At 35.2% G+C, this 24123-nt stretch overlaps 1 protein-coding gene across 1 annotated transcript in view; it reads left to right on the forward strand.

Moving 5' to 3' along the window:
* Window positions 1–24123, forward strand: part of LOC129217269 (probable glutamate receptor) — a 62874-nt gene that overhangs the window by 20439 nt on the left and 18312 nt on the right. Inside the window, exons 3-6 of the mRNA XM_054851541.1 lie at window positions 12120–12223; window positions 14237–14327; window positions 18309–18437; window positions 23922–24066. Of these exons, the coding sequence (XP_054707516.1) occupies window positions 12120–12223; window positions 14237–14327; window positions 18309–18437; window positions 23922–24066 (469 nt within the window). The remainder of the gene's footprint in view (window positions 1–12119; window positions 12224–14236; window positions 14328–18308; window positions 18438–23921; window positions 24067–24123) is intronic.

Consider the following 24123-nt stretch of genomic DNA (forward strand, 5'->3'; position numbering starts at 1 on the left):
CATCCCTTTGCTTCTCACTACCTCATATGTAAATATTTAGTTATATTTTTAGTTCAAATCAAACATTTTTTAGCTCTAATACGTAAGAAAAGAATTTCAAGGCTCTTTCTCCAAAACACAATTTCAACACTTTGAAATGAACTCTAATTAAGATAAGTTTTACCAAGTGCGTGTACGCGGAAGAATTTTATCATAACTGGGGAAAGTTGTTTGCTATAGATTTAAAGGATAGCTCGATAAATTCATTTTTGTGTATTCACATGTTCCAAAGCAAAATAAGATTAAAGGGGAAGTTTTAAAAATAATAGCTTTCAGTCTAAAACTTACAAATTTTCAAACTTTTCATGAACATTATTTTCGTTCTTACAATCGCAGTTTCTTTTTTGTTTCTGAATATAATCTGCAATAGATGTTTATATAGAAGATAATTTAAGCAAGCACAGAGTAAAAAGAATATTGCACTTTCTTATGCTAAACCTCGCCCGGTTTTGCACGGTCCATCTCGAAAATAAAAGTTATGTCAAGTGACGCGTGTTCAACAATCAGGCATGAAAAGAAAAAAAAATCAGTAAAATTTTGCGGCAGATTTCGGGAAAATAACCAAAAAGTAAACATTTTAAATCCCCCGATTATAGGAGAAGCCTTTAAAACAAAACCTATAATTTTATTTGCTCGTATTCGAGACAACAAATGGCAACAGATCTCTCGTCTCAACGATTTTCTTCACGCTATAAATTTTAATAAAAGCATTGTTGCGGAAAGTTGAGATGAAGCACTGAATAATAATTTGAATGATGGAATGCCTTCGAAAAATAGGGATTTTATGTCGAAATCTAAGTGTCATAATTAATAGTTTTTAATTGATATCTCAACTAGTTATTATCGGAGGATTATGTTAAATGGCCAAACATAAAGACGGGAAGATTACGAATCCATCGATACCTGGTTCGATGGTCATTTAACTGTCGTTCGGCAGAAGAAACTTGGACATAGATACATAAATGATTACATAGATACATAGTTACATACATAGATACATAGGTACATACATAGATACATAGGTATATACATAGATACATAGGTACATACATAGATACATAGGTATATACATAGATACATAGGTATATACATAGATACATAGCTACATACATAGATACATAGGTATATACATAGATACATAGCTACATACATAGATACATAGGTATATAAATAGATACATAGCTACATACATAGATACATAGGTATATACATAGATACATAGCTACATGCATAGATACATACGCTGTTTTTAATTACAGTCTAAGTAAAAACTTAAAGTCCAGAACACTTTTTTGAGAAATTGGACACACCTTAATCTTAGGATCAAAAAGTCACATGAGTGATAATTATTAACCTAAAATACAAGTAAAAAGGCAAAAAAAAAAATTAATTGTAAGTGTTTCATTATCAGAAAATATTACAGATCAATATTTGAACCTGATTAAAATCTTTAAGGCCAACACAGAAAAAAGCATATGAGGACAAAATTTCAAATATTTATAAGCTTGTGTATGAGCTATTCCTTCAAATTACTTCAAATATTCTTGTTTTCATGAATAAAACTAGATTTTGTTAAAATTCGGGATTTATTTTTTGCTATTCATCTTCGATGGTAGATTTCAGCTCTATTGATGAGGTAAAATGTCTCTCCTTTGCATAAACTCTTCTTGCTAAGTCACCCAATAAGTTCTCTATTGGGTTAATATCTGGAGACTTATTTGGTCATTTCAAAGTTTCAACATTGTTTACTTGGAGCCTATTTTTTGCACTGTTACTCGGATGAATAGATGAATTGTTTTACTGATATTTTCAATTTTTTCCAGCAACAAATTCAGCATTTGGTAAAAGATGACTTGGGAGGACATTTTGATATGCTTGTGAGTTCATTTTACCTGAAACAAACGCAACTGAGCACACACCATTGTAAGCAAAGCACTCTCAAGTTCTGACAGAGCCTCCATTAATTGGCACTTGTAGAATATTTCTTTTTCTTTTCGTAAATCATGCCAATAGTACTTCCGTCCGTATGTTCCATCCAAACTCCACTTCTTTTCGTTAGAAAAAAATATTTGTATTCATTGGTTATCCCAGGTCATGATTTCCAAGCTAAAGTTGAAACGCTCTTCATTGTGCATCTTCAATAAATGAGGTTTAAGCAATTTTGCAGCATTAATAAAATTTCCACACCTTCTAATTGTGTTATATATCGTTTTTGACGAACATTTAAACCTATCGTATCAATACGTTTACTGGTTGAGTACTTTTCAGGTAGTGTAATAATTTCCAAACTCTTCTTCCGTGACGCGAAGAGGACAAAGCTTTAAGTTTTCCCGGGTTTTCTTTTTACCCTAATTGTGTTTAAATCAAACAAAAATGTTGACTTCAGTCTTCGTTCTTCCTATTTTTTCGCAATAGTACGCCTACATATTCCTTGTTGAAGAAAAAGCTTCAATCTGCCCTCTTTCTTGAACAGTTAACTGTTTACCTTACGATATCGTCACAAGTAGGACAACAACTTTGAAGAAATTAATCACAAAACTGCAAGTTGAAGGGTTTCCACAATATTGTTAACTGAGGTGACATTTATATATTACAGTATAAGTACTTGCAGTTTTTTAAAAATACTAGTGGCCTTAAAGTTTTTACTCAAGCTGAAATGCTAACTTTGAATAAACCACTGCTATTCTGGTTATTTCATGCTTTACAAATGCTGTCTGTTGCGTTATTTCTTACCAATGAATATTAATAATTAATAATACAATAATATTAAAATCCCTTTAATTTCATTTTCCTTTTTTCAAAGAAAATTATACTGGCCTTAAAGTTTTTACTCAGGCTGTATATAAGATTGAGTTCATTCTTTCAGCTCATAAAATGTTGTTGTTCACTCCTAATGACACCTGCACTAAAAATCTATTGTTGAATTGCTTCTAATCAGCTCTTAACCAGGGAACCACGTGAATACAATTACGTGTAAAAATGAGAAAAAAGAAATTGAAGTAGGTAGCCATCTTAAGAGCGTACCGAAACATTTTTGGGCGTAACTTTTTTTTTGCCCTTTTTATCCAGATATAAAGTTAGAGCAGGAATTATTAAATGGAGGGAGCAAGTCTAATAATAGGCTTAGCTAAAGCTGAGGCCAAAAACTCCAAGTCACGTGACATAACAACGACGAATGGTTGACACGTTTTTGCGTGAGACTAGCGAAAGGAACCTTATTTCTTCCAATGCTTGGTATTAAAATCTATCACGTGACCTGAGGTCACGTGATAGATTGGTCTTCACCTGGTCTTCACTCCCCAAAGTCTCAAAGTCTGCCAAAGTTTTGAGAAAATTGGCAGAATTACAAGACTTGGCGAGAGAGTGAAAGTGCCTCACAATTTTGCCATCTGCATGTGGCAGAACATCCTCCTTCAAAGCGTGTAAAAGATGTCTTCCATTACTCACCAAACATGCTAAATTTGGCGACTATTCCCAAAATTTCGGCAGTATTAAAGACCTAAGATTTCAATAATAGGGACACAGGAGCAAACAATTTATGCGTCTACTAGAAACACATATTTCGCTAAGCTCTTTTGATTGCAACATTTAATTATTTTTCATTATTACACTACCATATAGTTTCCCTGGAAGAGCAAATCTCCAAAAAACAAATTTTCCGCAGAAACTTTGAGTTCAAGCAAAACTGAACAAAGTATTTTTGTATTTTTTCTAGCGCGTTTGTCAAGAGCATTTTTCTCAGAGAATCCATACAAAAAAGAAAGAAAAAACACACACACATTGTTTGGATAAATCTAATCGATTTTATTTACATATAAAACTATGGAAATACAGAAAGCTACAACAAGAATTCGAATTTAAAGTAGTATAACATTATTATTTTTCTTTTTTGAAATTGCAGTATACAGCAAAGCCAACAAGACAAATAAAAGATTATGTTGCTGACTTCCAGTTCTAAGCAAATACACGTGTTCTAATGGAATAAATACCAGCACTGCACAAGCTAAAAAGATTTCCAACAGTCAAAAATGGGGCTGGATTATCAATTGTACTTGCGTGACTTGACATCCTTGAATAAACAGTAGACATGGAACATCCTCCATAGATTACTTTAAACGGTTTTATCAATATTTGTCTGCTCTAAACAAATAAAGATTCTTGGAATGACATTATGTCGTACATGGAACTTGAATTAAATTTTCGAACTCATAGTAAAATGAGAGGTAAATATCGTAAAATTGTTTTCAAACAAACATTTTTCAAAACAGAAGATGATGCTGCTGAGTTGTGCTTCGTAACATCTTATTGCGGATTTATTCGAGTTCTTAACCTTCCCATAATGACGGTGTTTCGAATAAGATATGGGCCGGTAAGTCCAATATATTACACGTTCTGCATAAATACAAATTCATTTCAATTCTTTTCAAAATACAGTAAAACGTTTACATCCAATTAGCTACAGAGGGTGGTCAAATCATTATACTCAAACGAACTTTTCTGTTGCTTCTTTGTTTTTCATTCTTACATAGTTTTATTATTTAAAAACATTTTAAAGTTTATTAAAAATATGAATTCAACACATTAAACATAAAGTACCTTCATGTTATATGAAAAAATAAATAGGCAAAAAATCTATAAATAGGCTCAAAAAAAATATTATTTAATCCTTAGTAACTCGACTTATTGCTGCTATCACGGCTTGGGTGCGGCGGTTACATGTCTTCAATGCATGATATAGCTACTTGAGTTACCTAGTCTTAATTAGTGATGTGCCGGATCGTTTAAAAATTAGATCCGCGGATACGGATACGGACCTCTTTTTTTTTTTTTTTTTTTTACCCACGTCAACTACCTAAGTGTAAAGTTTGCTCGGGAAGGTATTCCCGTCAGGGAAGAGCCCCTACATATACCAGGCCGAACTGTCCGCCATTTTGGATCAAAAGTCGGAGAAATATTACCACACTAGATGTGCTTTCGCTTCCTTTCAGCTTCATTTTATGTTAGCGTAATGCATTTGTTTTTGTCCCAAATTGACATTAGAACAATGAGTGTCATATTTTGAAAAAATAAACAAACCAACAAAACATTAAGAAATCGAAAACATTTCAATTGGTGAAATATTACATATATTATTATTATTCGGTTATTTGCATGATTAATTAACTTGCTAATTAATTATGAAACTAGTATTACTTTACACTATTAATGCTCTTAGTAGTATTAATATAACTATTTATTTTTATGTGCTAATACTATATATTTGAAGTTCCGATAAAGTGAATTAGACCTATTTTTGACAGCATTACATTTTTGGATCTTAGCAATTAATTTATCAACTGGTTTAAAAATGTAACAGTTGTATAAAAAAAAAAGCATATTTCTTCAAACTAAATTACTCCATAGCAAAAAAAAATAGTACCGAGAATTTACATAACAATGTTTACTGCTTTCGCACTGCCGAGTTTTAGCTTCGGATTTCCAGCAAATCGTCAATAAAATTGATTTTTTATCTATTAATTTTGAAATTTAAAGAAACAAAATCCTTTCTTTGAACTATTATCACAGCACACTGAGGCACTTTCACTTATTTTTATGATCTTAACATTCTTTCTTGCGTCTTTTAATAACTCACCCTATGGCAATGACTCAAGAACAGACGGTCACTTTGATCCAAAATGGTGGATGCGTCGGCTCCCTCGTTATAGGGGCCTTACGTCAGGATAATGGCACTGTTTCTTCAAAAAATGTCATCTACGGCGAAAATATAATCAAGACTTTGATTTACTCTTTAAAGAAATCTCCTTTAAAATTCAGGGAGAGTTGGAAGGAATGGGTCACAGCTTAGCTATAATGCTTAGATAGAATGTGAAAACTTATTTTTAGTTTGCTCGTTAGATGTAGGATACAAAGAAGAAATATTTTTTCGCATTTTATTTCAGCATAAATGCAGCGCTGACCCATTCCAACCAACTTAGCCCCACCGACGAAATAACAGAGCCGGGAACACCTTTACAATCAGTAAATAGAGAATTGAGTATCACTTTTTTTTTTTTTTTGAAGAATGCCGAGAAAGACCAAAATGAAGAATATCACAAACCCCCAAATACATAACAAAACCAATATTAAATTTAAAAAAAAAAAAAAACATGTCCCCGAGGGCCGACCTCATATGAAGATGAATTTCGCGGGTCAGAACACACATTGTTAACAAATATGAACTGACAGCAGATAGAAATTTTAAATCATTGAGCGTATAAAGGCTTAGAATTGCATTTAGAATTTATTTAACAAATATTGTAGCTCCTACTGAATATAACTTGGAAATTCCAAATAAATATAAAACGCAGAAAACTTTGCTCTTTCAATTAGCTCCAATATTTTTAACGTTCGAGTAAGTTTTTACTAAAATAATTGTGAAAAACGTTAAGTCGGCATTTCATTAATATATCCGGCTCTCCGGTAATTAAAGTTCTACAAAAACGAGGCTAATCTAAGCACACTTTTGACCAAGTCAGCTTTTGAACGAAAAAAAAGAACTATCAAAATCGTTTTATCTGTTTAGGAGCTACGATGCCACAAATAGACACACACATACACATTTTTAAAACTTATCATCCCTTCCTTTTTACGACGGGGGTATAAATTGACCTCGGAAATGATACCTTATAATTCAAATAGGGAATAAAACTGATTGAAACGGAATTTAATAATCTTTTATTCAAATATTTAAAAATTTTTAGAAAAGAAAAGATCCGTTTAAGATCCGTAAAAAAAGTAACGGATACGGATACAGATCTTTATTTTTCCTCGGATATCCGCGGATACGGATACGGATATCCGGAACATCACTAGTCTTAATATATATATTTCTTCTGTGCGGATGCTTGTAGTTATAAAGCTTTTAAACGGCTGGACCGATTTCGATCAAATTTTTTCTGTGTAATTAAGTTGATCCAAGCATGGTTTATATAAAATGCGATCGCGATGGATCGAATTGGAAACGTTTTTTTTAAATTAATTAATTTAAACATTAGACGGTTATGTCTCCCAAATTATTAATATTTATTTTAACCTACTAGCTGCGTCGCCCGGCTTTGCACGGTCCACCTCGAAAATAAAAGTTACGTCAAGTGACGCAAGTTCAACACTCAGGCTTGAATCAAAAAAGAAAAAAAAATCAGTAAAATTTTGCAGCAGATTACGGAGAAATAACCAAAAAGTAAACATTTTAAATCCCCCGATTACAGGAAAAGCCTTTAAAACAAAAGCAAGAACATCACTTGTTCATATTCGAAAAAAAAAAAAAAACATGGCAACAGATCTTTCATGTCAATGATTTTCTTCACCCACTATAAATTTTAATAAAAGCATTTGTTGCGGAAAGTTGAGATGAAGCGCTGAATAATAATTTGAATGGAGGAAAGCCTTCGAAAAATAGGGATTTTACGTCGAAATCTAAGTGTCATAATTAATAGTTTTTAATTTATATCTCTGCTAATTATTATCTAAGGATTACGTTAAACAGCCAAACATGAAGACGGGAAGATTACGAATCCATCGATACCTGGTTCGAAGGTCAGTTCACTGGCTTTCGGGAGAAGTAACTCGGACATAGATACATAAATGACTACATAAATACATAGGTACATACATAGATACATACGCTCAGTTTTTAATTATATAAGATTATTGAGCGAGAACTGAAATAAATATCTAACCCGCTGCCAAAGGACAATATGAAAGCCAGCTCTGCTTTTTGTAATGAAATTCTCTACTGTGATGCTTCAATTGAGAATATAGTAGTGGTAAAAAAAAATTGCATCACCCGCGCCGCAAAGGAGAGGAATTTCATCTCGACTGCATTCAACACACAGTCAAGCATCCCGTATCCCAGACGATTTGGGGATGTATTTCTGATCAAGGAGTTGGTGGGCTTCACTTTGTGCACGGAACAGTAAACGCTCAGTTGTATATTGGCATTTTGGAGGAGAAATTGCTTCCTACTATCCGGGATCACTTTACTTCAGTTCCAAACGTCATTTTCCAGGATGATTCTGCTCCGTACCATAGGGCAAAACCGGTAAGTAACAATTTAAAAACCTTTATCCTGCCATTGGACTTAAATTGACCATGGGGTTAAGCAATTTTTTTTCTCTCTAAAGTTTCAAAAATGGAAAAATGAGCATGGGGTCGGCAGTTTGCCTTGGCCCGGAAACAGCCCCGATCTACGTAAACAATTATCGGATTCCTGCTGTTAAATGTTTATTTCATAAGTCTTGCAGAGTTTCACATACATTCATCGTTAATCGATAGACCAAAACTTCTCACATAATCCCATTGTTGTGAAAACGCGAGGGTGATGCAATTTTTTTACCAGCACTGTAGATAAAACGTAGAAAGAGAGAGTGAAGCCTTCGTTTCTATCTTGAAAGCAACGATTTTAACTTGACGTTAAATCCCGGTTATCACAAATTTGCCATTTCAACTGCGCTTGCGCGCGGACTTTCTGTTTTAAGATTTCGTGTCGCTTGTTTATATTTAAGCTGAGCGAGAGTCCCACCAAATTAATGAATGCGATTATAATATTTTCACAGCGACTTCGTGATATATTATATGAAACTACGGATATGAATGACTGATAATCTTAAGAGAAAAATGACACTTCAATATTTATTAGTTTGGAAATATTTATTTAACATAAATGTAAAACACGTTGTGTACTTCAAAAATGATTGGAATCTTAGTATAGAAATCCGTCTTTTGCGGATATTTTACGTTAGGCGTAAACAACTTAGTATTATACATTTTTATTTAGGTTGAGGGTTCGGTTTTGTATTAGAAGTGATGCTGAAATTCTAGTACGCTCTTCTGAGGTTAAAAATTTGGTCCTGAAAAAGGACAGACGATTCAGACACCGAATCCATTAATAATTAAGACTCAAAATTCAATCTTTACCGAGGCCTAAAAACAAAATCAGAAAAAACTTTGTGATTTCTAATTTTTATCTTTTGCCATCTCATATTTATTAGCAAATTTAAAATGTTTAATTAATTTAGCAAGAGTTTTGAAATCAGCTAAGTCCGCGCGCAAGCGCAGTTGAAAAGACAAATTTGTGATAACCGGGATTTAACGTCGAGTACGATTTTAGGTCCCGTGATACGTTTTAAAGTAACGTACTGGAAGGTTCACGCAAAACGTGTGTTCTGTCGCTGTAGTTAAACTATGTGACCGACTATTCCAAATCAAATGATCAGAAAGTACCGTACCTAGCAACATTTGTTTATCGGCTCAAATCCATCCTGAGTTTTGGCACCAATGTCAAGAATACTTTAATGATTATCAAACTAATCAGTACATTATTAAAGGAAAAGATGATGGAATTTAAAGACGAAGTAAATTTCATTTTCGTCGAGATAAATTACAACAGGGTAAATAAAAGATCAGTGCAGTGGAAGATCTATATCTTTGGTGGAAAGAACAAATTAGGCAATATATGAAATTTTAAAAGTTTTCGTTCAAAAAATCGGACCGCTAATCCGTCGGAGTTGGCTTCGCTCACTGATCGGCTGGATTACAGTAACGTGGTGGCTTGGCGACTTTGGCTATGAACAAGAAGTGTTGCGTGATCATTTGTTTACATTTTAAAGCTACTGTTAATGTAATTTATTGTAATTTTTGTTTGATTGGCGAAATATTTCAAATTGCAAAGAATTGTTTTTCGTTTTTAAAGAGATTTTAGTCATTTTAGTTAAAGAATGTGTTTATTTTACATCAGGAGGGGGGGGGGTGAGTGATTTTCGCTTATTCAGACAACTGTTTTTACCTTTATCATTTTTCTAAACGATATCCTTTCGATTGCTTTATTCTTTTTCATGTGGGGGATGTTGCAGCGGGATTTCCTGTTTGTTCTAGATGGGTAGTTAGATATTTACACTTAACATCTGAGGATGCTTTTTATCCTTTGAGCATGGCTGAAGGACAAAGCATCAAGTACGGGAGAAAAAATAGTTAACAAAACAACTGCTCAGTGGGCATTAGATAAATCAAGTTGTAATAAATATGCGCATTCTGACTAGAGACTGTTTCAGATTATAACTTCAATTCATGTTACTAAATGCTAGCAGTGCATAGGAAAAAGAAACAATTGTGGCTTGTGTCAAATCAGTCATTTTTGTTGCAAAAGCTTCTTCTTTAGCTTAAGGGAAGCATGCACATAAATCCATTAAAATCTGACTTAAAATATATTTTAAATTTTGGTTGGCAAAAGTTTTGTTTAGTTGAAAGATGTAACTTTGAGTGGGTAGAAGTAAATTTTTGTCTCTTTTTGGGTTTTTGAAGAAATGATGTATGCCATTTAGTGGTGCATCAGTTTTGCTAGTCCCCAGTAATTGGCATATGTGCTTATAGTTCCTAATGTGTTCTGAAATGTGTCACTAGTTTGATTTCTGATACTTTTGCAGCAACAATATTATATGGGTTCTACCATTGATTGGAATCCTCCAGAATATACCGTTAAATTTTTAAAAGAAACAATAAAAAATAAATATGTTTGGCCATCACAGTCAGATATTGCGACTGTAGAGAACAGTTCCATTTTTTATGGTCCCTTTTAATCATTGGGTTAATGTTAATGTTACTTTTTATGTGAAAACAGCTAAATTCGTAAAACCAAAACTGCATGCCATCTGATGAAACAGCAATAATCTCGATATTTTTCCATGTAATGTTCCAAATTTTTATTTATCTGAAATACGTTTTTAACGTCAAGATGTGTGATTGAACATTAATTTATATGAAATTACCTACTTTAAATTAACATTAATTATGTTTCTTATGATGATGAACTTTGAATGTAATCTAAAAGTGAAAAACGAAGTGATTTCCCAGTTCTATTAACATGTGCCAATTACTGGATCAAAAGGTGTCATACATTGGGGTATCAGGTGCCAATTACTGGTGATTTTGGTAACTTTTTATACATATATTTTTATAAAACTATCTATTCAAATATTTTTGCTTTCGGTGAACTAAATTGATGCAGAGATGTGCATTCTTTGATACAAAACTATTTGCTAGTGAATTTTATTTTTCCAAGTAATGAAAATAGAGGTAAGTTTAAGGACGAACCCTTAAAGTGCCAATTACTGGGGTCGTTACCCTAGTTAGTTTTTTACACTTAATAGCTGAGGACGCTTTTTAGCCTTTGAGTATGACTGAAGAAACAAACCATCAAGTAAAGGAGAAAAAATAGGTTATAAACTGCTCAGTGGGCACTGAGATAAATCAAGTTGTTATAAATATACGCATTCTGACACCAAGCAGATAAAACATTTTCCTTTTACTTATTTTTTTTTTTCAACAAAACGGTTCAAACTCTTGATAGTTTATTGAAATTTTTTAACTTTTCAATTTACAAAGTTTGAACAGAACAACGTCTGTCAGGTCCTCTAGTATTATATAAAATCGTTACTTTTTTAGAATATAACGCTCACAAGAAGATGCTAGTGATTTGAAATTTTAACGGACACTGACACTGACGTCTATCACATTTAAAATATTTTTTTTTAAAGTAAAGTGTTGCCAGAGTATAAACTTTAAGCTTTTAAATAAACTCTAAAATGTGTTCAAATAATAACAACGAAAAAATACAATAAACCAATAGAAAAGTATGTCAGAGCTCTCTGTGTATATGCTTAGCATGGAGTGGATTTCCAGCATTGGGGTGAAAGTTTAAAATCAGTGGGTAAATTAGTGTTTTTTTTTTTTTTTTTTTTTTTTTTTTTGACAGATTTTAAGTTCTGTTTGAAAGCGGTTGCAGATTTCTTTCTATTCTTTTCTGGGGATTCTAAATTTGCTTGTTGTCCAGCAACTTCTTTACCATTTTCATTTCGAGGAGCACCATGGATAGAAACTGTCCAGTTAACACTTATTTAGGAGAAAATAATTCAACATATAGGATATTCCTTAAATTATTAGTTATTGTCATGCTACCATTTAAATTAAGTTTCAATTACGTACCATTTGTTTACAGGAAACATTTTCTTACATTTCTTTTTACATTTTATTCATTATTTTTCCAGTGGAATCCGTACTCCATCCTGCGTAAAGACCAAAACAACGTAACCTACCTGGACGGCATAGCGAGAGATGTTTATGAGACAATGGAACGATCGATGAATTTTAAGTAAGTGTATTATTGCAGAATTCGCAGAGGCATTGTATTAGTGATCCATAAAGTTTTATCTTTGCATTTTGTTTTATGAGTTGATATAGTTTTAGTTTTGTATTTTGTTTTGTTAGTACTCGTAGTTAAGAGGATCTACGCTGGTATGGAAAAAATGCGTTTTGAAAACTTAATTATAAAAAAAAAATTCACGGGATAACCCCAAATGCGTTTTTAGGACTTCCACTTTTTTTCGGGGTGGGGAGGGAAGCAAACACCAACTCTTTCCAGAATGTTACTACCAAAAATTGCCAGAAAGTGCTTCTTTAAAAAATCTGTCTTTTAAAATTGCATCTAAAGTGCGAAACTGAATCCAGTGTCAGTTTGGCGATGCATATCAAAATACAATTAAAAAGCCCCCCTCCCCCCACTCATTTACAAAATATTATATGGAGCTCGTGAATGCTTCAGACATTATGTTTCATTTCTTATTCAAATGTGTAATGTATTCACGGGCCGGATTTAGACTTAACGGGGCCCTAAGCTATTTCAGGTATGGGGCCCCTTTTGTAGTTTGAACAACGTTTCCCTCGGTAGTTTAAGAGGCATTTTTTTCCCCTTTACTAGGTTTATCTCTTTCCTCTGATACATACAGCAATATTTTTACTTTGTTGATCGTGTTTTAATATGTTTTCCCCGATGTCTTGTTTCGATTGACCATTAGAGAGGAAATGGTATCAAGAGAGTGATCCAGGACTTCCCTTTAAATGGAGTATAGACTATTCCCAATTGTCGGGGGCCCGAAAATTGAGAAAAAGATATAAAATTCTGCATTTTGAAGTCGTAAAAGATGTAGTTGGAACTACAAAAATATCAGGACAGAAATAGCCAAACAAAACTTTTTTAAAGTTTTATCGAAAATTTAGATAACTCATAGTAAAAATTGTTTTTGATTCGACAAATCAATCACAGCAGTTGACAGAGAGAAAGAGCGCTGGAAGAGAAAAGAGAATGCATCGTTACTTGCTCACATTGGCTTTCGGTACAATTAGTTTTTAATCACCCCTCAAGACCATTGACAAATACAACAATGAATTGAATATAAAATGATCGATATTAAAAAATGCTTTAAAAAATGGTGTACAGTTTTAGAAAATATGTAACAAAAGAGTAACATAATGCCCATTTGAACAATTCATAATGGCATGCACTTGATGAGAAATAATATTGGAGCCCACTTTGCCTAGGATTTTCAAAGACTTATCAAATTATTTTCAAGGACTCTAGAACAATTAAAATTATTTAAAGCACATCATTTGTACTTTCCAGTCTCTGATATTTTAGTACTTGATTGTAAATTTTTACAGTCCAATTCTAACTTTGTATGAAAAGCTATTTTAAATTTAAAAAAAAATAAACTTTAGATTTCTCATGACAATAACTTTGCTTCAATTACAAGTGGGGTAGAAAACAAAAAGGAATAGCGTCAGTGTTTTTTTTTCCCCCGTGCTAAAGAGATTGACAATATGCAGAAGAAGTAAGCTAAAAGCAAGCAATAACAAAAGAATTTCAAAAATACTACTTTCGAAATTATATAAATAGCAAGATACGAAACATATGAGTCGCAATAATTTGTAATATGTTTCAGAAACGAGAGAACCATGGTTTTTACATTTTTGGTGCAGGATGTAGCAAGGAGCTGAATTTGGCATGCATTGGCATTCCTTCTCCTTACCCCCTCCCATTTATGGTTTATTGCCACACTTTTCCAATTTTTCAAGGTTTTCAAGCACAAGAAAATGAAATTTAATTTTTCAAGTACTTTTCTGTGTTTTGGAACGAGTCATGCTAATTTCCGAGAGTTGCGGGCCCCTAACAAAGCGGGGGCCCTAAGCTATTGCTTGCATAGCTTGTACGTAAATCCAGGCATGAATGTGTTTCATTCATACATTTGTCTGTTACACATGATTCATAACTATTTCTCATGATTATGATTTTTTTTTTTAGTTTTACACTTGATTAATGTTTTTATAGGTACGAATTGAAGATGCAACCTGATCTGGTATTTGGCTCAGTAGGACCAAACGAAACGTGGTCGGGAATGATTGGATCAATGCTTGCTAAAGTAATTTATCGCTTATAACGAACCCTTGAAGCAAATAAATTATTGCTTAGTAAAAGGAACAATAAAATCCAATTTTGTTTTTATACACTTTGATGCCTAAAACATTATTTTAAAATGCAAAGTCCATTACACTCGGGTACCGTAAACGCGAGCTACTTTGGCTCTAGGGTCCTTCTTTGGTCCAAGTTGAAAAAAAAAAAAAAAAAAAACTTGAACTCTGAAAATCTGAATTCAAATTATGTTTTTCGCAATCACGAGTTGCGACAGGACCCTGTTCAACCTATTGTTCCCCCCTATTGTTCCTAGAAACGGTTCCTGTCCCCCCAAACCTGCACCTCCTCCTGGGTGGTAACATGTGTATAGTTGTGTGTGTGTGTCTGTGTGTAGTCGCGCGTGCGTGCACGTGTAAGCTTGCGTGTGTGCGTAGACCTGTGTGTATGCTTGTAGACGTGCGTAAAGACTTGTGTATGAGTGTGTGTGTGTGTATGAGCGTCGTGTGTGTATGAACGTGCGTGTGTGTATGAACGTGCGTGTATGTATGAGCGTGCGTGTATGTATGAACGTGCGTGTGTGTATGAGCGTGCGTGTGTGTATGAGCGTGCGTGTGTGTATGAGCGTGCGTGTGTGTATGAGCGTGCGTGTGTGTATGAGCGTGCGTGTGTGTATGACATGGATGCCACCGACCAGGAGAAACGGATTCCAGGAGGCAGTGCTCGGAGCCGCGCCTGCAGAGGACGATGGGCGGTGGTGCTGCAGAGGCCCCTGGTCCAAGCTGAAAAAGGAACCGGACCTCAAAAACAGTCAAATGAGAACAATAAGCAATCGTGATTGTTCAAAAAAAGATACAATGTAAACATTCTGAAAGCAATTTTGAATCTTATTTCGACAAATCCGATTAGAGAGCAGCCTCAAGGACTCAGTAATGTATACCAAGCAGTTTGATAGTTCTCCACAAGGAGCAACACTACTGATTTTGTGTTCCTTGTGCTAACACGTGTCTTTATAACCTCTCAGAATTTTACCTGTAGAAGCAGTTCCATAACAGCTAAGAATTTGTTAAGTACCTATTTATGAACACTGTTCGATATTTTATGTAATAGCATATAGTTGTACTTCTCATTTATCTTAAGTTTTTTTATTTAAAAGTTTTACAATAAAAACATATCTCCAAGCCTAAAAATTGCGACCTACTTTGGCCCAGTATAAAAACTTGAAATATCCGTCAAAGAGATTTGAAAAAAAGAAGAAAAGCTGAAAGTAAAACTCCAAACAGGAAAATCACACGAAAAAAACCAGGAATTCTCAGCAACGGGTTAAGAGAACGATTATAGACTCAATTCCTCAGGGCTCAGTTACATAGCTTTTATTATAAACTTGTGTTACCCGCACGGCTTTGCTGGTAGTAGAAAATTAAAAGGTCTTTTGGTTCGCCTGTATATTTACAAATAATGTATGGTGAATTTTCTCGCCAATTGACTTTCCCATGTTACGGTTCCACGTTATGATAACTTGGTAGTTTACTCAGCTATCTTATGATAATTTTACTCAAGAAAATGTTCTTAAAATTGGAATAGTAAAAGAACAAAATCGAATTTTCGAAAAATCGCTTCGAGGTGCACACCCCCGTGCTACAAACAAATTTTGTGCCAAATTTCATGAAAATCGGCCGAACGGTCTAGGCGCTATGCGCGTCACAGAGATCCTGACGGACAGAGATCCAGACTTTCAGCTTTATTATTAGTAATTAGTGGTACCCGCACGGCTTCGCCCGCAGTTGAAAATTAAAAGGTCATTCGTTCACCTATATATTTACAAATAATAGATGACGAATTTCTCGCCAATTGGCTATGTTCATTCGCTTTCCCATTCCACGTCGTGATAATTTCGTAATTTACTCGTCTATCAGATGATAATTTTGCTCAGGAAAATGTTCTTAAAATTAAAATAGAAAAAGAACAAAATCGAATTTTCAAAAAATCGCTTCGAGGTGTGCACCCCCATGCTACAACTAACTTTGTACCAAATTTCATGAAAATCGGCCGAACGGTCTAGACGCTATGCGCGTCACAGACATCCTACAGACATCCTCCGGACAGAGAGACTTTCAGCTCAATTATTAGTAACTAGTGATACCCGCACGGCTTTGCCCGTAGTTGAAAAATCAAAAGGTCTTTTGGTTCGCCTGTATATTTACAAATAATGTATGGTGAGTTTTCTCTCCAGTTGACTTGTACCCATCTTACGGTTCCATGTTATGATAATTTCGTATCTCGCCAATATGCTTGTGCCCATGTTACGGTTCCACGTTATGATAATTTCGTAATTTACTCGTCCATCGTATGATATTTTTTTTCTTAAAATTGGAATAGAAAAAGAACCACATCGAATTTTCGAAAAATCGCTTCGAGGTGCACACCCCACGCTACATACTAACTTTGTGCCAAATTTCATGAAAATCGGCCGAACGGTCTAGGCGCTATGCGCGTCACAGACATCCTACAGACATCCAGACATCCTCTGGACAGAGAGACTTTCAGCTTTATTATTAGTAAAGAAGAAGATGAAGAGGAATTAAAAAAGTTGGTGGAGGTTTAGAAAACGCTGACCCAGTTGCATCTACTTCTTACAGATTTTGTTAGATGTTGAATTTGTTGGAAAATTTACGGAATTTTGTTACTGTGGTAAGAAATGAGCTCGTGTTTCTGAGGATAACTGTTCATGACGCCCGTCGCAGATTCTTGAAGAAGTCTGCAGACTATTTCTGAAGGTGAAATTTTTTTCCCCTTTTGTTTTGACTCTTTAAATGACTATACTTTTAAAATCTACATCAGTATTACTTAACTTTTTTTTTTAATCCGCGGGCTGCACCTCATTTTAAGAGGAATTTCGATGGCCAGCACACATGTTGAAATTAAATATTTCATTTTTATTCCCTTCGCGAAAACGTGTGAAAAAACGGGAAATTACATACAAAGAATTGTTATTATCTATACAAAACACTAATTTGATCAGTACGAAGTTCTCATTATGTCTTTCAGACACTACTTTCTGACCATTTGGCTCCAAATTCGTAACAATAATTCTCAAAACCAAATTTAGATGACCTGTTGTTTTGGAAGTCTCCAGAACATAGTTTTCACTGAACATTCTCCAGAACATAGTTTTCATTGAACATAACAACGGGCCACATGTATCATCTTCGCGGGCCACGAGAGTTGGGCACCACTATTCTACATGACTAGAAATTCTTAAAGGGCCGTGGTGGCCTGATCGGTAAGGCATTGGACTTGGGGCCGGAGGGTCTCGGGTTGCGATCCTCGCTAGTCGAAGATCCACCGTCGTCATTAATGGTGACTGTGCGACGTTAAATATGCTCGTGTCACAATGTCCTCCAAGTGAAACGATACCTCTGCGGGTGCCAGACCAGAAAGTTATTCGGCTCCTGGCCTGGTTTTAAATTCTCGAACCGTTCATAGATGGCACCACCATCTATTGTGTTGTTTTCTGAAGGCAAGGAGCCTGGCCAGCAGTCTTTCATAGTTTGAGGGAGGGCCGTGGTAGCCCGATCGGTAGAGTGTCGGAGGGTCCTGAGTTCGAACCTCGATGGTCGAAGACCCACCGTCGTCATTAAAGGGGACTGGGCGACGCTAAATATGCTCGTAGTCTCAATGTCCTCCAAGTGACAAGATACCTCTGGGAGTGTTAGCACCAGGTAGCTATTAGCGCCTGGTCTAGTTCTAAATTCTCATTAACTGTTCGATCCGGTGATGGTACTGCCATCTATCGGTATAAAAAATAATGGAGGCAAGGCACTTAGTATGCAGTCTTCGACACAAATACAGTTGTAGTCAGTTGTGACTCGGAATCGAAATCGAAAAATAGTTTGAGGGCCAGAGGTCCCGTCGATAGTTAAATTCTTAAAAATTACTTTTGTTGCTATTTTTTTTTCTCTATTTCAGAACTTTTTTCTTTCTTTTGCAGGAAACGGATATATCCGGACCCTATTTCATCACCACTCAGAGGGCATCGGTTGTTGACTTCAGCCAGGCTTTTTTATTCTCAGAGCAGGGCATAGTGTCGGGTCTCGTACCCGCCTCCAAAGATCCTTTGGTTATATTCAAAATATATTCTTTGCAGGTTCGTTCTTGCACAATTTGACATCAATTCAACGCGATGTTTACAATGTTGAACATTATTTCTGCTCTTTTGAACAATTACAATTGATGTCAGATTTTGATCAATTTTAGTTTATAATAGAGATTGGTCTACGAAATAGTAAACTGTTCGGTGAAACATCAACCTATTTGATGCTTCATGTATATGCATTTTGCATATATTTTATACATGAAATAATAATCATGTATTTTTGCATATGTAACACGTGGTTGTTACATTTTTCTTCCGTGTAAAAAAATATTTGCCCTGTCCACCCGCATGGAGGCCCATATGCAAAATTTTATGGAGAAGGGGGCCTCAGATATTTTCCCCATGGTTTAGCAGGATATTTTCTGCATAGAAACCGATTTCAGTACAGATTACAGTTTTTAAAATTTGACATTTTTAATAACTTATTCATTAATGACTAGAGAATAAATATGTTTGCATTTTTGCAAAGAAAAAAGTACTAAAAGCAAGGAAGTTCTAGTTTCTATGTGGGGCTTGGGCCCCCCTCCCCCACCACCCATATGGGCTCTTATGTACACCGGTTATCGTCTGAAATTCTGCCAAAATTTTTTAAAAAAGTAGCAAATTTAAAGACTTGTCGAAAAATGGAAGGTACCATGAGAGTTCACCTTCCACATATGGCAGGACATCCATCTGAGAAACGTTTGAAAGATGTCTTCCATTACTCATCGAAACTCGCTAAATTTGGCGACTTTTTTTAAAAAATTTAGTAGGCTTTAAGACCTCATACTTCGATAACTGGATAATTTGATAAAATTATATTTATTCTTTACTCTTTAATGCATTTATTTTAGCACAAGCTTAAAGATTAATGTATCACTTCCTTTTATTCTGTGTGGTTGAGGAAAGATTCTTTGCACTTCTAAAAACATGGGTCTGGTTTTAATCAGGATTTAGGTTTTGGAACTCCTTCCTTTACTAAATCTACAGTCCCTCAAAAAACAAAATATATTTTTAGCCCGGTCAATTTAGACATAAAAATAGTGATCAAATAACAAAAAATTCCGGGAAAGCTAAATTTTTGTAGGGACCTTGGGCTTACTATTACAAATAAGGTGCCAAAAGTCCCCATCGATCCCATGTGCGCTAAAAAAGTTATTCGGGGTCAAAGGTCAAAATTTTAGGTTTTTTGGATTTTTCTCAAAAACGGTAAGTTTTATCGAAAAGTACCACAGACCAAAGTTATAGATCTTAAAATTCTCCATAAAAATTGTCCTTATGATTTTTTTCTCCAAGACCAAACCTTCCCAGAACCCCCCCCCCCCCCCCCAAAAAAAAAAAAAAAAAAAAGACAGCCAGTCATTTACAGAATCCCCTCTACTTGCATGGCCTTGAATAACATCTGGCTATTCTAGTCCGTGTGACATCGTTCACGTACCCAAAGGGGCCGGACCTACTAAGGGCATGGGCGCACCCCTCAATATCGCGGAGCCCCCCCCCTAAGAAGCAAGAGTCCCCCTCCAAAAACTGAGAAAAATACTCCTTAAAACAACCCCTTTTAAATGTTTTTTGAGCTCTCAAACTTCATACAATAAAACAAAGTTTGGATAGGCGAGTCGCATTATTATCTTGACTCCTGAAAATGTTTGGCCTTAGTGATACATTGTGAGTAAGATTTCTGGATTCTAATCTGACTCTAAGTATTCCATCTCTCTTGGTTAGACAACAAACTGTGTTTGACGCTTCTTTGTCTAATTTTACGCATCGTCTCACTGCTTTAGTATAACGTGGGGTATGGGAAATCATATAATTCAGTAGTTACGCCCTCAAGCACCATTTCTTTTAAAGTTTTATCTGATATTCCTTTTTTTAAGGAGATGATCCGAGTTTTCCCACTTCTGCTTATTAAAGAACTCAAGTTGAAATCTGAAATTGTAAATTTTTGCTATACAATCGAATTTTTTGAACTTGCCATCGTACTATGTTTGGATCATCAGCTCTTGTTATGCAAACTGGTTACTTTGAGAATCTAAAAAATATAACACTAGGCATTGCGGATGACCATCAGAGAACTTGTTTCAAGACGAATTACGACGATCAGTTCGAAGATGGACAATGAACATGTATAATTCCAGATTTCAATTTTGAAGCAGAGAGACTGCTATGAGCTCATCGATAAGCAGAACTGGTAAAACTCGGCAGCTCCCGCTTTCAAAAAGGGGACTTCCGATAAAACTTCGAAAGAAATTGCTTGGTGGCGTACCTACTGAGTAGTATGGTTTTCAAAACTTCTTGTCATACTAAAGCAGCGAGACGATAGGTAAAATAAGAAAAAGAAGTGTCAGGTACTCAAAACCTCACATGTCATACTAATGCAGTGAGACGATAGGTAAAATAAGAAAAATAAATGTCAGATACAGTTTGCTGCCAAACCAAAAGGGATGATTTTATTCGAGTCAGATTAGAATCTAGAAATATTAAGCCACAATACCATCAAGCCACAATTTCAATCAAGACTGAAAATTATGAGAAGTAAAATAGTTCAACTCGCATGCCAAACTTATGTTTTATTGTAATCAATGTGGTTACAGTTTGAGGGCTCAAAACCCATTAAAATTTCTTTAGCAACGTCTTTTGTTTCAAAGGGTGACTGATGTGGGCTGTTGCAAGCCACATTATTTTAAAATTTTTATACTTAACCTTTGTTCTCTATCATAGGTAAATTTGACATTTTGAGCCAAAGTTATCTGCTAAGTGGAGAATTAAACATTTTTTTACTAGATAAGAACTGCTTTCATTACTAATTTTTTTTCGTATCTATGTAAGAATTAATTAATATGAAAGCAAACTTTTACAAATCATAACTTCTAATATTTTTTTCTATAAGTACGGAGCAACACGATGTTATTCAATTCTGACTATATTGGTCAAATTCAAGACTCAACGCATGTGTGGAACTTTAAAATACAGTTTATTACTAAAATGATCTTATGCAATGTGTAATCTACACAAAAAGCATGCTCTTAAACATCGAATTTCTCCAGTTTTGATATTTGATGAAATTATAACTTTTTCCAGTTTTTATGCAGTTATGGTCAACTTCGAGGCGCGAGCGACACCTCAAGATATTTTTTGCGGTCGAAATCCTTTTGTTGAACCAAATATCTCTACAAAAGGCAACTTTTCCGGGTGACTATTACTTAGCGTTTATCAGATTTTGATTTTTTTAAACTTGAAGTCAATACACCCCAATGAGCATGAACCACCTCGAACAAGAGCGGATCTAAATCCTCTTGCATTAAGTGAATCTGAATCCAGCTTTTGTTGTAAAAAACACTGCTTATTTTGTGGCGAGGAAGAGGGTAAAGAGGCTGAGAAGAGCAAAACGCAGAATTATCGCAGAAAAATTTATAAAGTTTCCACACTTACATTCAAAGAATCCCTTTTAAAATTAGCTAAAGATCGTTCTGAGGTGTGTCAAAAGCTGCTCTTGCACGTTTTAATTATGAGTATGATTTATTCGCTGCTTTATGAATTTTTCTTTCATTATTCTGCGTTTTCTTCTTCTCAGCCTCCTCATCCGCTTTACAGCCACAAAATAAGCAGTGTTTTTAAAAACAAAAGCTGGATTCAAATTCACTTAATCGCGCTACAGTACGAGGAGGACTTACTTTTGAAGTACTATAGCCTCTTTATCCTCACGTTGCTGCAGAAATTGAACTTTTCCGGGTGTATGATTTTCTGCAATCCACGCGAATTGTAACGGACTTTTGACTTCTTAAATAATCAGCATTCTTATAACTTCTCCCGAGACTTGCATCGATTAAAGTTGGCATTCCACAACTGCCCAGCACAACAGTTTCACCTTCAGTCAAAAGTTTATTGCAAATAAAGCGAAATTGTGACATTTTTCTTAAATATTGATCAGCACAAACAGTAGACGCTTGTGATAAATACGTTTATTTACTCGAACTGCACGTTTAACTCTAAAAGAAGCAGGTACGTCAGGGGTGCCCCGCCCCAGGAGGGGTCATGGTCCAGACTGCGCCATCGAAATTTTTAGGGGGATTGTTTTGAGGGGTATTTTTCATTTGGGGGGGAGGCATGCTTTTGGGGGGATTTCTGCGAAAATGAGGTGGGTGCGCCTTTGCTCTTAGTGGGTTGGGCACCTCTGGGTACGTGAACGATGCCACACGGACTAGAATAGCCAGATGTTATTCAAGGCCACGCGAATAGAGGGGATTCTGTAAATGACTGGCTGTCTTTTGAGAGTACGCAATATCTGGGAAGGTTTGGTCTTGGGAAAAAAAATCACAAGGACCATTTTTATAGAGAATTTTGAGATCTGCAATTTTGGTCTGCGGTACTTTTCGATAAAACTTACCGTTTTTGAGAAAAATCCAAAAAACCTAAAATTTTGACCTTTGACCCCGAATAACTTTTTTAGCGCACATGGGATCGATGGGAACTTTTGGCACTTTATTTGTAATGCTAAACCCAAGGTCTCTACAAAAATGTAGATTTCCCGGAATTTTTGTTATTTCCATTGTCTAAATTGACCGGACTACATTTCAACAAATATAACTGAAAGGAAAATATTATTCTTGGCGTTTGTGGTTCGATTAGGATTCGGAAGGGTGCCAATTGGTCGTCAGTGATAAAAAAATTGAGAACCACTAGTCAAATCGAGTTAGTTATTACTTATATTAGATGCAGTATCATGTGACCCCATTTCATAAATATATTTAAGTGATGTTAGTGGTGTAACTAGCATGAGTGACACCCGGGGTGGTAATTTGTGGTGTCAACCCCCCCCCCCCCCCCCAACTCCTCCTACGAATTCAAGAAAAAGATAATAAATAAATAAAATAAAATAAAAAACTAAATAAAAGTTTTTAATGTTCTCAGAAATGTTTTAAAAGTTTTCAGAAACAACTACATTTGTGTATAACGAAATTATTTCATGTGGTTTAATGTACAAAAGTCACATAAAAATTATGAACGCTTTTGTATATAACTTGCCCGAGACGCATATGTACGGGGCCGAATCGAAGTCAAAACCATAAGGGGGTGTATAAAAGTGATGACCCTTTAGTTATTTCAAAAACTTATCTCAAACACTGGGTTTCAGTTTTTTTGGTGTAGGAGAAAGTCATTAGGTCTAAGTATTGACAATATGAACCTAATCCTGAGTATAACATTCGCTCCTTGATATGGAGTGGGGGAGACGGGATCCGTGCCCCCCCCCCCACACACACACTGGCTGAATGTTCAAATTTGTTGTCGTAAAAATGCATTTTAGCTTTACATTTTTCAAAAACTTGCAATTCCACTTTGGGTGTCACCTCCCCCCCCCCAGACGGATAACACCAGGGGCGAACCACCTCTTCTGCCCCCCGTAGCGAAGTCAGTGGTGATGTATTGCTTCAGCTTTTTATAACATTAAAAATATTTTCTTTTAACTTTCAGGTTTGGTTGTGGACAATTTTTGCCATAATGATAGCTACGTGCACAGCCTTCGCAATTTATGCGTTGCATTCAAAACAGAAAACAAAGAGAGTAGCAGCATTCTTTAAGTTCTTTTGGCTGTTTTATGGTACATTGCTTGGAAAAGGTAAGCGAACCAAAATATTTGATCAAATGCATGTGAAAATGTTTTGTTAATAATACA

This window comes from Uloborus diversus, chromosome 1, assembly GCF_026930045.1.
Source record: "Uloborus diversus isolate 005 chromosome 1, Udiv.v.3.1, whole genome shotgun sequence".
In the NCBI taxonomy this organism is placed as follows: domain Eukaryota; kingdom Metazoa; phylum Arthropoda; class Arachnida; order Araneae; family Uloboridae; genus Uloborus; species Uloborus diversus.